At 35.7% G+C, this 15,727-nt stretch overlaps 2 protein-coding genes across 2 annotated transcripts; one reads left to right on the top strand and one right to left on the bottom strand.

Annotated features, from left to right (window-relative positions):
• Window positions 1–755: 755 nt before the first annotated feature.
• LOC132561915 (uncharacterized) lies at window positions 756–12,186 on the bottom strand. Its single transcript, XM_060226631.1, has 9 exons — window positions 11,981–12,186; window positions 9,740–10,562; window positions 8,710–8,841; window positions 5,999–6,262; window positions 4,756–4,948; window positions 3,490–3,594; window positions 2,822–3,006; window positions 2,156–2,420; window positions 756–1,078 (listed from the first exon to the last, which is right to left on the bottom strand). The coding sequence occupies exons 1-9, from the start codon at window positions 12,184–12,186 to the stop codon at window positions 756–758; spliced, it is 2,496 nt and encodes an 831-aa protein (XP_060082614.1).
• A 201-nt stretch (window positions 12,187–12,387) lies between these two features.
• LOC132561929 (mitochondrial import inner membrane translocase subunit Tim8-like) lies at window positions 12,388–14,182 on the top strand. Its single transcript, XM_060226645.1, has 2 exons — window positions 12,388–12,476; window positions 13,625–14,182. The coding sequence occupies exon 2, from the start codon at window positions 13,668–13,670 to the stop codon at window positions 13,956–13,958; it is 291 nt and encodes a 96-aa protein (XP_060082628.1). The 5' UTR covers window positions 12,388–12,476; window positions 13,625–13,667; the 3' UTR covers window positions 13,959–14,182.
• Window positions 14,183–15,727: the final 1,545 nt, after the last annotated feature.

Raw genomic sequence — 15,727 nt, 5'->3', positions numbered from 1 at the left:
TAAAAATAATCCTGTCATTTCTCAACAGTCGAAAATGTATGTGTTTCAAAAGATAGTCATATTTAAACAACCATTTTTTCAATGTTCCTCACAGACCTCTGTCTAAACTGAATGGTAATTTCCAGTCATAATGGTTGCTATCACATTGTTAAACACTTAATCCTGATTTTGGATGAAATTGACTCAGGTTTTTATGGCAGCAAAATAAATCATTTATATTTTGTTGTAAAGATTTGTTCTAGGTTCAATATCCAATACCAATGCCAGTGGCCATCTCTTGATTTGAACTTTAAATTGTTTCCATGAATTATGCATTTTTCACAAATCTCACTGATTTGACAGAAAGATGTTCAAACTTTCAAATTTGACCACTGATAAACATCATTGATAAAAGTGTTTGGTTGTTTTGTATGTGATGGGTTATATCTTACATCTCACAGTTACAAATATATATATAATCAATATGTTAGCCTTTTAGTAATCTAAGTACTCTGATTAGGAATTGCTAATTTCAGCTGGGATTCAATGTCCAAAACAACTGTCGTATATTTCATCAGATATCAAAAGTTTGGACTGTAGGATATGAAAAGACGTATAAACAAATGTCATAAATTCATCTTCATGTCCTTTACGTTTTTTTGGAGAAAAAAACAATGACAAAATATGATTTTCTTGTTATCCAGCTGAGTTTATTTGTGCTGAAAATTTTACTTCTTTTTTTTTTCTATCAATCGACCTACAATTGCTGAGTACTATTAATACTTGGTATTCCTGGCCAAGCATGCTGGAATACCTTCATTCTCTCTAATGGTCCTGGGAATGTCTCTAATGCTGGTATTGTTGGGTATAGATCTTCGCTGTACAACCTCCGCTACAACATCTCGTTTGTATTCCCACCATCGCCGATTCACTTCAAATTGTCGATGCAGTTCCTTTAGTGTTGGCAATAGTTTATCCCTCTTTGCTCTGAGTTTTTCCAACTCATCCCGTTTTGAATGGATACTATAACTGGCTGCATTTATCAACAAGATATCTGCTCTTGTTGTGGTCACTATGTAACAATTTTTCATGTTTTCACCTACAGATTAGGAAAGAAACTTGTTAATAACACAAACCTTGGATTGGAATTAAAGAATTTTTTTCTGACATTTGTGTTTCACATACTGAACTAAAATGTAATTCATATAAAGATTAACATTTACATATATGAAGAAAAACAAAAATTAAGAACTAACTGAAGTCATAGTTTATGAAAACAAGAAATATCTGCAGGAGGAAACCAGTAGGTTTTTAGTAGGTTAATTGTGAGTGGCAACAAACTTGAAAACACTTTTGTATCTAGTGTATAATCTAAATTGATCAACCAACAGATCAAGGTCAGTATTTAAAAGGCAGCATTGTTTGTTTGCTTGGTTTATTGCCCTTGACAGAGTCATTTTGAGATTGAGACTAGCTGGTGACTTCCTAACTGAATATGATGCATAAGGCCCACCACCTGCTGTACAAATTGACTAGTATAAAGTGCCTTGTCTAAGGAGATAATTATGACAGTATAGGACAATGTCTTCCAGAGAACACCACCTACCTCAGATTTTCATCTGTAGTGGCAATAGTCTGATGCTATTGTAGCCCCTATACAGTATTGTAAAAATGGACTTCCAAAAAAAGGTAATATGTATGGGCATGATTGGCATGAAATATGGCTAAACAGCTTTAGTGTTGTCATTGATGAACATTTCAGTGTTGCCAACTCACCTAATTTTACCAGGTTATCCCAATTTGGATCTTGGAAAATGCTAAAATTACCTGTTATTTCCTTGCTTTTATTCAGTTTTTGAAAAAATTTGATCTAATTTGGTCAAGATAATACTAAAACATAACTTAGAATATCATCTAAATACTTACAAATTTGATAACTATTCTACAAATTAATTAATTGAAAGGTTTTTTCTTGATGTCACACCGGACATGCCCTGCCCACCTTGATTTTGATGGATTTGATCAGATATTAGACAATATATAATACATGGTTGGCCACAATGCTGTCTATTCATCATGCAATATCTGCCAATATTTATGAACTGGTATAATACTTGTCAAATTCTTCTAGGTTTTGTTTAGTGATGCCAACACATACATTAACTTCCAAACTTACCTACACCAAAGTAGTCCCCCTTTTGAAGGGATGTGATGGTGAGGTAGTGAGTATCAAGTGCGAGTTGACGCTGCTTCTTTCCGTAAGGTTTGTCCAAGAAGGTCTTCAGAGTTTCCTCTGCCTTCTGCGTGCCAGGGAGTGTAAGACAAGACCTCTGGTACGGAGATTTGCTGCGTACCATGCTGAGTTTCTGTACCACCTGACATCTTCCTCTCAGGATAAAGTAGACCCAGTTTGTAAGTTTATTTTCATTGCCAAATACCAACTACAATAAAATTAAATGATTAATTGGTGCAGGTTTACTGGTGATATATCAAAAATGTTTATTTTCATGATGTGTTGGGGTCACTGACATTACCAGGTATTTCAGATTACTAAATTTACTTAATATGTAAATGAGAAATGAAAAACGGTTTATCATCTTGGTTATTTTCATTGACAAACCAATAAGCCTGTGTCTGACTTGTGTGTTTGGGATTAATTTGTTGGCCTCCTGGTCATGATAAAAGATATTTTTACCTGTTTAGAGAGTAAATGTACCTTGTTACAGAGTAAATGTACCTGTTTAGAGAGTAAATGTACATTGTTAGATAATGGATGTACCTGGTTAGAGAGTAAATGCACCTTGTTACAGAATGAATGTTCTTTGTTATATAAGGAATGTACCTTATTACTGTTGAACTCCTGAATGAGGGCAACATCAGCTGTTTGACGCAGCTGATCTTTAGTCCACTCGTTGAAATACGACGAAGATGTCAGAAAGTTGTATCGGTTCTGCCAGCTCTCCTCCCAGTTTTGTCGTAATACTTTGTTAAACTGTTCCTTGTCGACGCTCAGGAACTCAGAGTCCACTGGAGATAAAGGAATGAAAACAAAAGGCTGCAACCTCAGCCATAAAATCACTTCTTTTCTTCCTTACAGACTGAAATCTGTCATTGTCTTTCTTAATATAATTGCTTAAATTAAAAAGGAGGAGCTTACGTCCAGATTTTTACTTGACGGGCAACTTTGAACACTTATAAATCTTAACCTCTAGTCGACCTTTAGTTTAATCTATAAGGGAAGTTTGTTTGGAAGTAGGAAACTGTCCAACTTAATAAAAAAAATGATGACCCTCTCTTCTTTACTTTGACAGAAGTTTGTCACGTGTCTGACCATATACAGAGTTATGCTCCTTTGTTTCAGTGTTATACAGAAGTTGGTTGGGTGGGGTAGGGTAGGGAGGGGAAGGATTTCTTGTTATGCTTAACATCAAATTTACAGATACACAGTACCTTCAAAGGTAATTTTGTCTGGTTTGTTTATTTTCAAATGTGTATGTACAATGTGTTTACCTTTACAGACAGCAGTATAAGTCCTGGAGATATTGCGGATCAGGGCCAGTTCTCCAAAGGTAGCGCCCATCTCTATGTCTCTCAGGTGTTGTATAACCTTCACACCTGTTATATAATTAAAATACTGTTACAATGTATATCATTTGGTGATGAGGTCACACACAGAATGTGTGTACATGTTGACAGCTGAGACTGTAAGTCTGGACACTTTGTTTAAACAGACAGCATTTCAGTCAAATCGAGCCTTGTTAGTCTGTATAATTTATATTTGTGTACAGTTCAGCCTTGTTAGTCTGTATACTTTATATTTGTGTGTACAGTTCAGCCTTGTTAGTCTGTATACTTTATATTTGTGTGTACAGTTCAGCCTTGTTAGTCTGTATAATTTATATTTGTGTGTACAGTTCAGCCTTGTTAGTCTGTAGAATTTATATTTGTGTGTACAGTTCAGCCTTGTTAGTCTGTATAATTTATATTTGTGTACAGTTCAGGTTTGATAGTCTGTATAATTTATATTTGTGTGTACAGTTCAGCCTTGTTAGTCTGTATACTTTATATTTGTGTGTACAGTTCAGTCTTGATTGTCTGGATATTTTTTTATTGAGTGTACAATGCAGCCTTGCTTGTCTGGATACTTTATATTGTGTTTGTACTGTGGAGTCTGGATACTTTCTGTTGAATGTTCAGTCAAGACTTGTTAACCTGGACTATGTGGTAAATTTGCCCATGGAATCTTTTTAATCTGGACTAAGCAGTGAGTTTACAGTGAAACCTTTTTGATCTGGCCCTGCTTGTTGAAAAGTTGGTTAGAAATCACCAATGGTTAATGAATTTTTTCAAATAGGGATCAAACAAAATGCAGAACATTCTTTATCATTGAACAGTTGTAGATTTGCTGAGGCCAGTCATATTGATATATTTGTTAAATTTGCATTTAATGTCCTTTCTTTTTCAGTGACAGCAGTTTGAACTGTGCACTGACTGCTGGTTAACATCAAATATCCTTTAAGCAACCAGAGCCTGGAATTTGTAGTCAATTTGAACTTTGTAAACCTTGACATTTTAGTTTGTTTGTATAATTGAACCTCATCAATCTTTATATTTTTGTACTCCTGAATGTTTTTACTCCAGACACTTTGCTTGTGTGAAGTTGAATACTCCTATCATTGTGTATGGTGTGTACAATTCAGTCCTTGTTAGATAAAGCTTTCTAGAGCCTGAAAGGTTTTTTTTGACACAGGTATATGTTTTGTCACAGATTCGCACCTGTCTTAGAATCCTCCTCCGTGCGATGGATGGATACTGTGCCTGACACCAGGAAGTACATACGGGACCCCACGTCACCCTGACGGATGATAATGCGTCCTGCCTCATACATATCATACCAAACAAATCTCGCTAGCTCCTCCTTCACCTTCCTGGAGTATTTAGCAAACAGGGGTAGACGACACATCACCTCCTGTAAATAAACCATACCGGGAAGTCTATGTCAAATCATTTTTGTGTGTGTCTATTTAGGTTTCTTTAATAACCTGTTCCAAAGAACTATTATACATTAACCATGCTGTAATATCTGACACCAGTCTGTTATCTTTCAATCTTTTCCTATAAAACCTTACTGGATTGATAACAATCACTTTCTTTATTAAGATATTTCATTGATAATATAAGGTTGTGGTAAACAAATTGTGACATTTTTCACACGTTTTTGTTAAATATATTCAAATCTTGAAATTTCATGAACAAATTTTACTGTTTCAACAAGAAAACTTTCAGACATATTTTGCCAGTCATGGTTCACATAAACTTATTTGAAAATGCCATGACGTCACAAACTCATGGTTCCGTTTAGACAACACAATATGATAGAGAAGGAAAATAAGCAATTACATATACAGCATATAAAAAAAATATAGGAATAGTTTAAACAAGCAGAGAGAAGATTTACATTAAAATTATCTTTGTTTTGATGAATCTTCATGACCAAAGAATAAAAAAATTAATGAAAAAAGAAGAAGTGACTTGAAGGATGGGGCTCGCCAAGGAAATATTAATGAATGATAATTAACTATGGTTTCCATTTTACTTAGATTTCAGACCAAGAAATCAAATGATGAAGAAGGGAAGAATGTAATGAAACGGGATTGGGATTTCAAGGTATTAACATGCACACCTGTACTAATTCTGACCTATTTACACTCATACAAGGAAGATAATCTTCAAATGTTTCTATACTGCTATGAGCACATAAACATGAATTAACCTTTATATTACAGAGACCATTGTCTTCATGCTACCGTAGTTAAATAAGCAATCTGCGACAGATCAATATGTTTTGTCTACATTGATGTCCAATACAAAGAGAAATAAACAAATGCATTACATGTGTTCTGTAAATATTATCTTACCTAGTAAATTATCAGTAAAATGCTGATCAGGACAGCCTCTACAAGGACTGATTCTGATTGACAAAATTTGAATGTTTATAGACAATATACTCAATACTAACTGTTAGAACTCTGATGTCTGCCTGTGTCCGTATCAGTGGCACCTTCTGAAGCGCAATCCTGGAATTCTCTGACAAGTAACCATATGTAGTAGTAGCAGAACTGTAGTACGAAGGGTCAAAAGCCATGAAACCTTTCGTTTTCTTTTTCTTGCGACTGACTTCCTTGTGAAGATTTTTCTTTACTGTTTTCACCGTAGATCTCAGAATCAGCATCACACACATGATCATTCGTACAACGACCCGGAAACGTCTCAACGCAATTTTCTGTTAACATTATTTCATTGTTGAGGAATGAAAAAAAAAACATTGATAATGTAGCTTTTCACAAACTCAATATTCTTTAAATATATGTATATATAATAAATGATAGCATTTACAGTGTTTTTCATATTATTTACATCTATGTAGGAAAACCATCTTTAAAATGTTAATATCTAGTAGCTTATAACCACCTGGCCAAAGTTGCTGAAAGGCTAGTTACAGTTAACCAGTGGTTAGTGAAAAATTCAAATTGTCGCTGTTGGAAAAACAAAGGCATTAAAGGCAAAATTATTACTTCAAATATTCCATTCCGGCCTTTTACAACAAAATTACAGCTATGAAATGATAAAGAATGTTTCCAGTTTTGTTAAAGTTGTATTTGAAAATTTTCCCCAACCATTGGTCATCTCTGTCCAGTCTTTGAACAACCGGGGCCTGGTGTTCCTGTATAATTACTTTTCCCCAAGCTGAAGAGCCTGTGATCATATGTTGTAGTGAGTCTGTCCACCAGTCTCTACATTTTCCTTTAAAGAATTTCTTTAGAATAGCTAAGTAACTGAAGGTCATGCCATTTGGCTGATACCATGATGAGATGAAGGGTTTTCAAGTTTTTTTAAAAATGAATTGTACTTTAACCTTCTTACATTAAAATTTTCAACAGAAAAAATGAACAGTTTCAGGGCTATGATGATACTAGTATGTTAGGATAAAGGGCTTGGCCCATTTTGAAGGTTGCAAGGTTCACATATGTCAAAATCTTTTAATGATTCTCCAAATGATCAAGAGGTCCCTGACCATATCAGTAATAGCCAGTGACATAATTGATGAATGAAGAGCAATTAAGTTTGTTCAAATCTTGTCGTACTTTCAAGGTGACAAGGGTAAAATGTGTTAAAAACCTTTAAGTACATCTGAATAACTAATAGGCTTGAAGTCAAAAAATTGCGGACGACAGCTGAATATTTACACTTACATTACATAGTCTCTGGATGAGACATATAGTCTTCAGTTAAGTTATATAGTCTCTGGGTGAGTTAAAATGTCCTATTCTCTGGGTGAGTTAAATTGTCCTTAGATGAATTATGTAGTCTCTGGATGAGTTACATTGTATCTAGATTACTTATATAGTCTCTGGATGAGTTACATTGTCTCTAGATGACTTACATAGCCTCTGGATGAGTGACATTGTCTCTAGATGGCTTATATTGTCTCTGGGTGAGTTACATTCTCACTAGATGACATATAGTCTCTAGAGGAGTTACATTCTCTCTAGATGACTTATATTGTCTCTGGATGAGTGACATTGTCTCTAGATGACTTATATTGTCTCTGGGTGAGTTACATTGTCTCTAGATGACTTATACATCCTCTGGATGAGTTACATTGTCTCTAGATGACATATAGTCTCTAGAGGAGTTACATTGTCTCTAGGTGACATATATAGTCTCTGGGTGAGTTACATTGTCTCTAGATGACTTATATAGTCTTTGGATGAGTTACATTGTCTCTAGATGACTTATATTGTCTCTGGATGAGTTACATTGTCTCTAGATGACTTACATAGTCTCTGGATGAGTTACATTGTATCTAGATGACTTATAGTCTCTGGATGAGTTACATTGTCTCTAGATGACTTATATAGTCTCTGGATGAGTTACATTGTCTCTAGATGACTTATATAGTCTCTGGATGAGTTACATTGTCTCTAGATGACTTATAGTCTCTGGATGAGTTACATTGTCTCTAGATGACTTATATAGTCTCTGGATGAGTTACATTGTCTCTAGATGACTTATAGTCTTTGGATGAGTTACATTGTCTCTAGGTGACATATGTAGTCTTTGGATGAGTGACATTGTCTCTAGATGACTTATATAGTCTCTAGAGGAGTTACATTGTTTCTAGTTGACATATATAGTCTCTGGATGAGTTACATTGTCTCTAGATGACTTATATTGTCTCTGGATGAGTTACATTGTCTCTAGGTGATATATATTATCTCTAGAGGAGTTACATTGTCTCTAGATGACATATATAGTCTCTAGAGGAGTTACATTGTTTCTAGTTGACATATATAGTCTCTGGATGAGTTACATTGTCTCTAGATGACTTATATTGTCTCTGGATGAGTTACATTGTCTCTAGGTGATATATATTATCTCTAGAGGAGTTACATTGTCTCTAGATGACTTATATTGTCTCTGGATGAGTTACATTGTCTCTAGATGACATATAGTCTCTAGAGGAGTCACATTGTCTCTAGAGGATTTATATAGTCTCTGGATGAGTTACATTGTCTCTAGATGACTTATATAGTCTCTGGATGAGTTACATTGGCTCTAGATGAATTATGTAGTCTCTGGATGATGTTTGCCAACCACAAACTACGTATCAAAATCTATGCAACATCTTTGCTTGGGTTAAAAGTACATGTGTCACCCTAAAGAAACCTTTCTCATGTTATAGCTTACCCCCCTTTTTTTGCTGTCTGGAGTCGAGTCTTTACTGATATCGGTATTGTAAGCAGACCTCCTGAATGCAGATTTTGTCAATAAATGTCTTCTGGACAGGCTGGAGGATTTCTAAGAAAATGAAGTCGAAGAATATGTAACAATAAGTAACATAAATATCAATACATAACAATATAACAATACATAATAATAAATAAAAGAATACATAAAAGGGTGATATTCAATCGCAACAAGTCCAGGGTACCAGAAGAGTATATTTATTACAATCTGTCTACCGGTTTCGCCCGAACAAGTGGACTTCTTCAGGACCCGTTTATGTTCTTGATTATTAGTTTCTTCACGGTTGTTTACATTTGGAAATTGAAACCGGAAATCATCAGACTTATCATTCATGTTCATAAGTGCAAAGACGGTCCAAATGGCGGACTCGGTGGTTCCTCCGGCAGATCCGCTAGAGATGCAGGGGCTCTAGATAAAGAGGTTTAACATCCGTAGGGGTATAGAGCCAACGCTGTTCTTTTCATAGTGCTTGTAGGTTCCTTGGTCCCTAGCTTGGATACCTCCAGGTATACAGGGCAATTGAGAAATAGTGGTAACTAAAGGGTAATATTCAATCGCAACAAGTCCTGGGTACCAGAAGTCCTGAAGAAGTCCACATGTTCGGACGAAACCAGTAGATAGATTGTAATAAATATACTCTTCTGGTAGCAGCAATACCAATGTAGATGAAATCTGGTATCTCAGCTGTACAACAGAGGTACTAATCTGAACCAAAAACACCATTAATAGAAATATATGATAGATAATATTAATATTTTTATTTGGGATAGTGTGAAATATTTCATTTTCTTTTAGATGGAAATCTTTCATAATACAGCAAAAACAAAATGAATGCATATATTCAGAATGTCCCTATTGATAAACTTGTTCACCATTGTGTCATTCAATTATTCGGAGGCATATTATGATTTGGATGAATTTATGAGATTTTCTGTATGAATCTTACCACACGGTTGACACCAGTAATCACTGTGAGGGCCAAACCAGTTTTCGACCTCTCAAATCTCCTACTGGATGCACGGGTAAATGGTCTATTACTGTTACGCCTGGCAGACGATGGCATCAGTTTTGCATTGATGATTTTGGGAGGTGTGGCAGATGTCCTCAAAGGTGAGTTCTGAATAGCTTCTGATCCCACCATTACAGACGTCCCACTACTCGTATCTGTAGAGATCACTTCATCACATTCATCTATTTCACAACAAGGAATTTCATTTTCCACATATCTTATTGTTCTCCTCCTCTTTTGAAAATTTGCTGGGAAAATACTCATTCGCTTTTTCTGCGGTTGAGTTTTTTTCCCACAAAATGCTGGACTCTTTGTACCTTTGCGTACAGGCTTATATTGGTAGTTGTATCCTCTTTTGGCTTTACTGTTGAAGGTAGGGCGTTTCAGACTCAAAAAGTTGATTTCTGCTTTTATTTTTTCATTGAATTCTGTGTTGATTTGAGTTTTCTGATCACATGAATCACTTGGAAGGCCGTCCAATATGAGTGACATGGCATCGCTACATGCACTGGCCATCCGTGAACTTATGTTATTTCTGTTATCACCATAGATGAGAGAAGCACTATCTCGGTACCGCTTCCTGGACTCGGATTGCTTCTCCGATGTCAGCCGGCTACTCTGACATCTTTCAGGTGTTTGTCGACTCTTTGTTCTACTTTTACACCTACTTTGATTGTGAGAGCGCCTGCCCATTCTGCTTGGAGGAATTTCAGGCGTAGGCTGAACCACTTCTTTCATCTTGCAACCTGTTCCTGTAATATAAGTGATTACATTACCAAAATAACCAATTGAGTTTACTTTTTGAAAGTGGAATTTGAAATAAAACATGGCATAAAATATAAACAGTTGAAAATCTAAAAATCCTTAAACTACACATTTTTGTTGTGTTTTATTTTTAGGGGGAGGGGTTGCAAGATACTTATGTGAAATATTCACCAACTTTCCTGCAATTTTTAAGAATTTTATGTCAACACGATTCTATCAAGAGATCCCAGAGGGATCTTGATATCCACCATAGTTTGAACTTCATTTCTTTTGCTCCATAGTTAAGCAAGAGTCATGAAACTTGAGTATGTTCATCAGTTTCACCAGGATGATGTGTTGTGTACTAGATTTACAGCCAACAGCATTTTATTTACAGAGTTATTGCCCTTTGTTAAAATTTAGTGTCTGTATGACATTGCTTACATTTAAATTAGGATAATGAAACTTGGTGTATACATCAGTCGTAATGAAATGTGCAATTAACTAACGTCTGGGCTCTGAACCCTTTAATAACTGAGTTGTTACTCATTGTTAAAATTTCGTGTCAGGAGCATAACTGTATTTTGAATCAATGCCAATGAAACTCAAAACTTATTGTAGTTACTACATGTTTTAAAAACAGTTTTATAGCCAATAACCTTTGAACTCTTTATTATCTGCCATACAATTTACAATACCTAAATATCCATAAACACACATGCTAGTAACAGTAAATGTTCTAGCTGATATGAAGTATCAGACAAAGTGAAATATATCCCTACTTTCATAGCTCAATCATGAGTATGCGTCGGACATAAAAACATGATTCATGTTAAACTTCCTCATTCAAACTCTCTTCTTAAAGATGGATGAAACTCAGATGCCCATAATTTCTAGCATTTAATTTGACTTCAGTGATGATTTTTTGAAAGCTATAAAGATAAAATAATAAAGTAATTAAAAAAACAGAAAAACAATATATATATAGTTGCATATCTTTTTGTGGAAAAAAGAAATATGTTTTTTCAATCATTTGTCTCATTTTTTCATGAATAACAAGTATTGTTTGGATTTGTTTCTAGCAATTGATGTTTTGTTCGTTTGTTTGTTTTTAATATGTATAGTATCATTCTTCCATCGTATGAGGATATTATCACACTTGCAGACAACTATTACATACAATTACACGTTGTAGTAATTAGTATCATGTGGCTTTAGGGTTGAATTCTGCTTTGGTATAAAACTAAATCTTATCAGTCGGTTATTCCAGAGACATAACACATGTAGTATATATGTCTCTGGTTATTCAAGGCTCTTTATTCTACTAAAGATTATTTTTCACAGATAGAAAATGTTTTATCATCGACGACACCCGCCATGTAAACCGCCATGTAAAATTTAAGATGGGTATGTACTGTGGTAGAATAAATACCATATTTTACAGGCATCGTCATGGGTTTAAGTTTTGTTCCCATTTTCGGCGTCGGACTCTGTTCCGCGCGCCAGTCCATCTTCTTGAAAACGTCCCCATATCTATCCTGCAGACGTACAATTCCCGCAGCCTTCGTCTCTGATACCCACTCTGCGATCCTTTCATTTGCCTTTCGTTTCGCTTCCGCGAAAGAAAGTTTTTCTACTGGCATGCTTCAGTGGAATAATCTGCTACATCATTATTCTGAAATGTTCATTTATCGTGAGACTTTTTCATGGGACGCATCCTTCTTGACGACCTCTTGTTCCAAGAGAACCTAACACCACGTGGTTGACCTTTGATTATGTTTACGTTTAAGTTCAAAGGTTACAGTGCGCACGCACACATATTGATTTCCGGTGAAAGACCTACACACACACACGAGGTTCAGATCTGCAACGCCGGTTCAAACTTGTGTTTAAGTTCACAATTCTCATGTGATTCTGGACTTATTTTTACATCGTAAGTATTAATGTCATACTGCGGTGAATGTCCGTGTTCTATATCAACTGAATATGACGACTACCACAAATTGACAACAAACTGATGAAATGAAGGTTAACATGGTCATGGTATATTATATAAATATGCCTACAAAAGTTTACTCTTACCACAGGAGTCGACGTGCTGTATGTGAAATATTTCATAGCTGTTATACTACTTAAATATCATGGATCAAACGTGAAAATAAGTCAACAACTATATTTCACAAATAGAAGGTCCGATTCCTGTACTAGTGTTAGTGATATGATGCAATTTCTCTTCAACAACGTTCAAGAATGGTCACCATTAATTTATATACTCTTTTGGGCTTCCTCTTTGGAATCCAGAAAGAGATTATAATTAAGGGCACCCGAGTAATGACAGAGATGTATAACACGTAAATGACATATATCTCTACCAATGACAATTAGAAAGGAGATTTGAAAAGAGTCCCGTCTCATACTCGCTCAAAGGTGCAAACTACTGTAGTAACCTCTTGGTTCTCAAGGAGGACACATTTTGCACCAGTTAACTACCTGGCAATTACAAGGCTAAGGTTGGGATAAACCGATCATGAGTCGGACATCTTAGTCTTCCAGTGAACACTGATCGTGTTTAGAATAAGCATTGGGTACCATCCAAAAGGTCTTGTTTTTTCTTTACAAATTGCTTCTAAAAGTTCCTCAGAATTTATTATAAGAACCATTCTAGGACTTAGAATTTTTTGTCACATGCCAGAAAAGGCTAGAATGAATTGGCTAAAGTGGATAATTCTAGGTTCAGAAATATCCATTTACCAATATACTCAGGACAAGATTGGGGAGCATGAACCAAAATGTACATAAAATATCATAGATATTGTAATATGGCATAGCACAGTAAAAAATTTTTAATTTCATCATTAATCTATGCTTACTCTTCCTGAACACCTGATTTTAGAATTCCTTGCACTTATTCAGGAGTCTCCATTTAGATTTTTCTTCTGCTAATATTTTTGTCCTATTTTCATCAATTTTGTGTTCGGAATATGATTCTGTTAACATATTGATATTTCCATTTGTTTTCAAAGACATGTCAATGAATAGATGCATGTATCAAACATTAATATCATTGTATTGCTATCCTAGATCAATTGGAGTGAACGTCCGACGTTTTCAAGAAAAGACAGGGATGAGTTTCAATTCTTCTGGTCCCGGGGCTGGAGCAGGAGGCCAGAATGCAGTGGATCCTGAAATGCAAGCATTTATAGAGGCAGAGGCTGGCAAAGCAAAAATACAGCAGCAGATCCATAAACTAAACAATTTGTGTTGGGACACTTGTGTGGATAAGCCTCGTGACAAGTTGGACAGTCGTACTGAGTCATGTATGTGTAACTGTGTAGAACGATACGTTGATGTTGCCAAGCTCATAGAACAAAGGTTTCAGCAGCGTGTCCAAAAGGCTGCAAGTGGAGGTTTTTAATATCTTGGCCATTGTAAAGTGGATTACTAAACTAGTATAGTATTGGTGTAGCACAGGCAGTCTGGCATCCAGATGTCTCCAAGGTTAACTGGTATGTTTTCGTGATGAAAATCATTCATATGAGCCCATTAGGAAAACATTTATAGCAGACTTTACATGTGTTTTACTGTGTTTAATTATGATGTGATTGATGTATATGAAATAAAATTTATATAAATATAGAATTTTGTTCTTCTTTGATATATTTTGTCTTCAGTTTCCTTCCAAATTAGCTCGCAAATAAGTTACACTAAATTTCGGTAATTTATGAAGTATGATTTGCTATTGATGGACTGACATCATGCAGGTATTATTCTCCTTAAATACATATATCGGTTATACTGTATAGCCACTTATTTTTGTGGATAAATATTTTTGCAAGTTTCATTAAAAATTGAAATTTTGACTTGAATAAATTTTCCATTTTCACAATTAAGCCGGTAGATTTTATTAGACATCTGATTTTCAAAGTATTATTGCCTTGCCCCCCCCCCCCCCCCCCCCCCCATGTCAATCTTCTAACATGATAGCTGTACATATATAATTAATAAAATACTGTATCTAAACAAGTACTGTGAGAATCTATTATTTTTTTAAATACTTGAAAAACACTAAACCATTAATTTATTTTTTACACTATCTACACAGCTGTAAAATGGTCTTGATAAAATTCCTGATTTAACAACAATTTATATTTACAATTGCAAGGATGTACATATTTCTGACGGTTGTAATTGTTGAAAAACACTGATATAACAACAGTCTTCTATCACAGAAATAGGATAGGGGACCATGAGATGGACCCAACCTTGACCTCAAGAAGGGACCTTGTGCCACAGAAAATATACCAGTATTCTATTCCACACAAAGGGACCTTGTGTCACTGAGACAGACATATTCTAAACCACACCAAGGGACCTTGTGTCACTGAGACAGACATATTCTAAACCACACAAAGGGACCTTGTGTCACTGAGAGACATATTCTAAACCACACAAAGGGACCTTGTGTCACTGAGACAGACATATTCTAAACCACACAAAGGGACCTTGTGTCACTGAGAGACATATTCTAAACCACACAAAGGGACCTTGTGTCACTGAGACAGACATATTCTAAACCACACAAAGGGACCTTGTGTCACTGAGACAGACATATTCTAAACCACACAAAGGGACCTTGTGTCACTGAGACAGACAAATTCTAAACCACACAAAGGGACCTTGTGTCACTGAGACAGACATATTCTAAACCACACAAAGGGACCTTGTGTCACTGAGACAGACATTCTAAACCACACAAAGGGACCTTGTGTCACTGAGACAGACATATTCTAAACCACACAAAGGGACCTTGTGTCACTGAGACAGACATTCTAAACCACACAAAGGGACCTTGTGTCACTGAGACAGACATATTCTAAACCACACAAAGGGACCTTGTGTCACTGAGACAGACATATTCTAAACCACACAAAGGGACCTTGTGTCACTGTGATATACCTGTTTTTTACCACGTAGAAGGACCATGTGACGCTGTGATACACACCTTCTATCCAAATATAGACTTGATGAACCCGTGTGGTCCTATTACCACATGATGTAACCGATTAAATCTGACGCGATCAAGTAGAGCAATATTGATAATGAGCAACCTGCTGATCTCCGCATCCCCTACCCACCCCGCGTCTTCAACCCATCCTCCTTTCAGTAATACTCTGTGCAAATCGA

This window comes from Ylistrum balloti, unplaced genomic scaffold, assembly GCF_031769215.1.
Source record: "Ylistrum balloti isolate Yb309-2 unplaced genomic scaffold, AGI_CSIRO_Ybal_v1 Utg371308, whole genome shotgun sequence".
Lineage (NCBI taxonomy): Eukaryota > Metazoa > Mollusca > Bivalvia > Pectinida > Pectinidae > Ylistrum > Ylistrum balloti.
The sequence above is the reverse complement of the archived record's forward strand: the minus strand, read 5'-3'. Positions and strand labels throughout refer to the sequence as shown.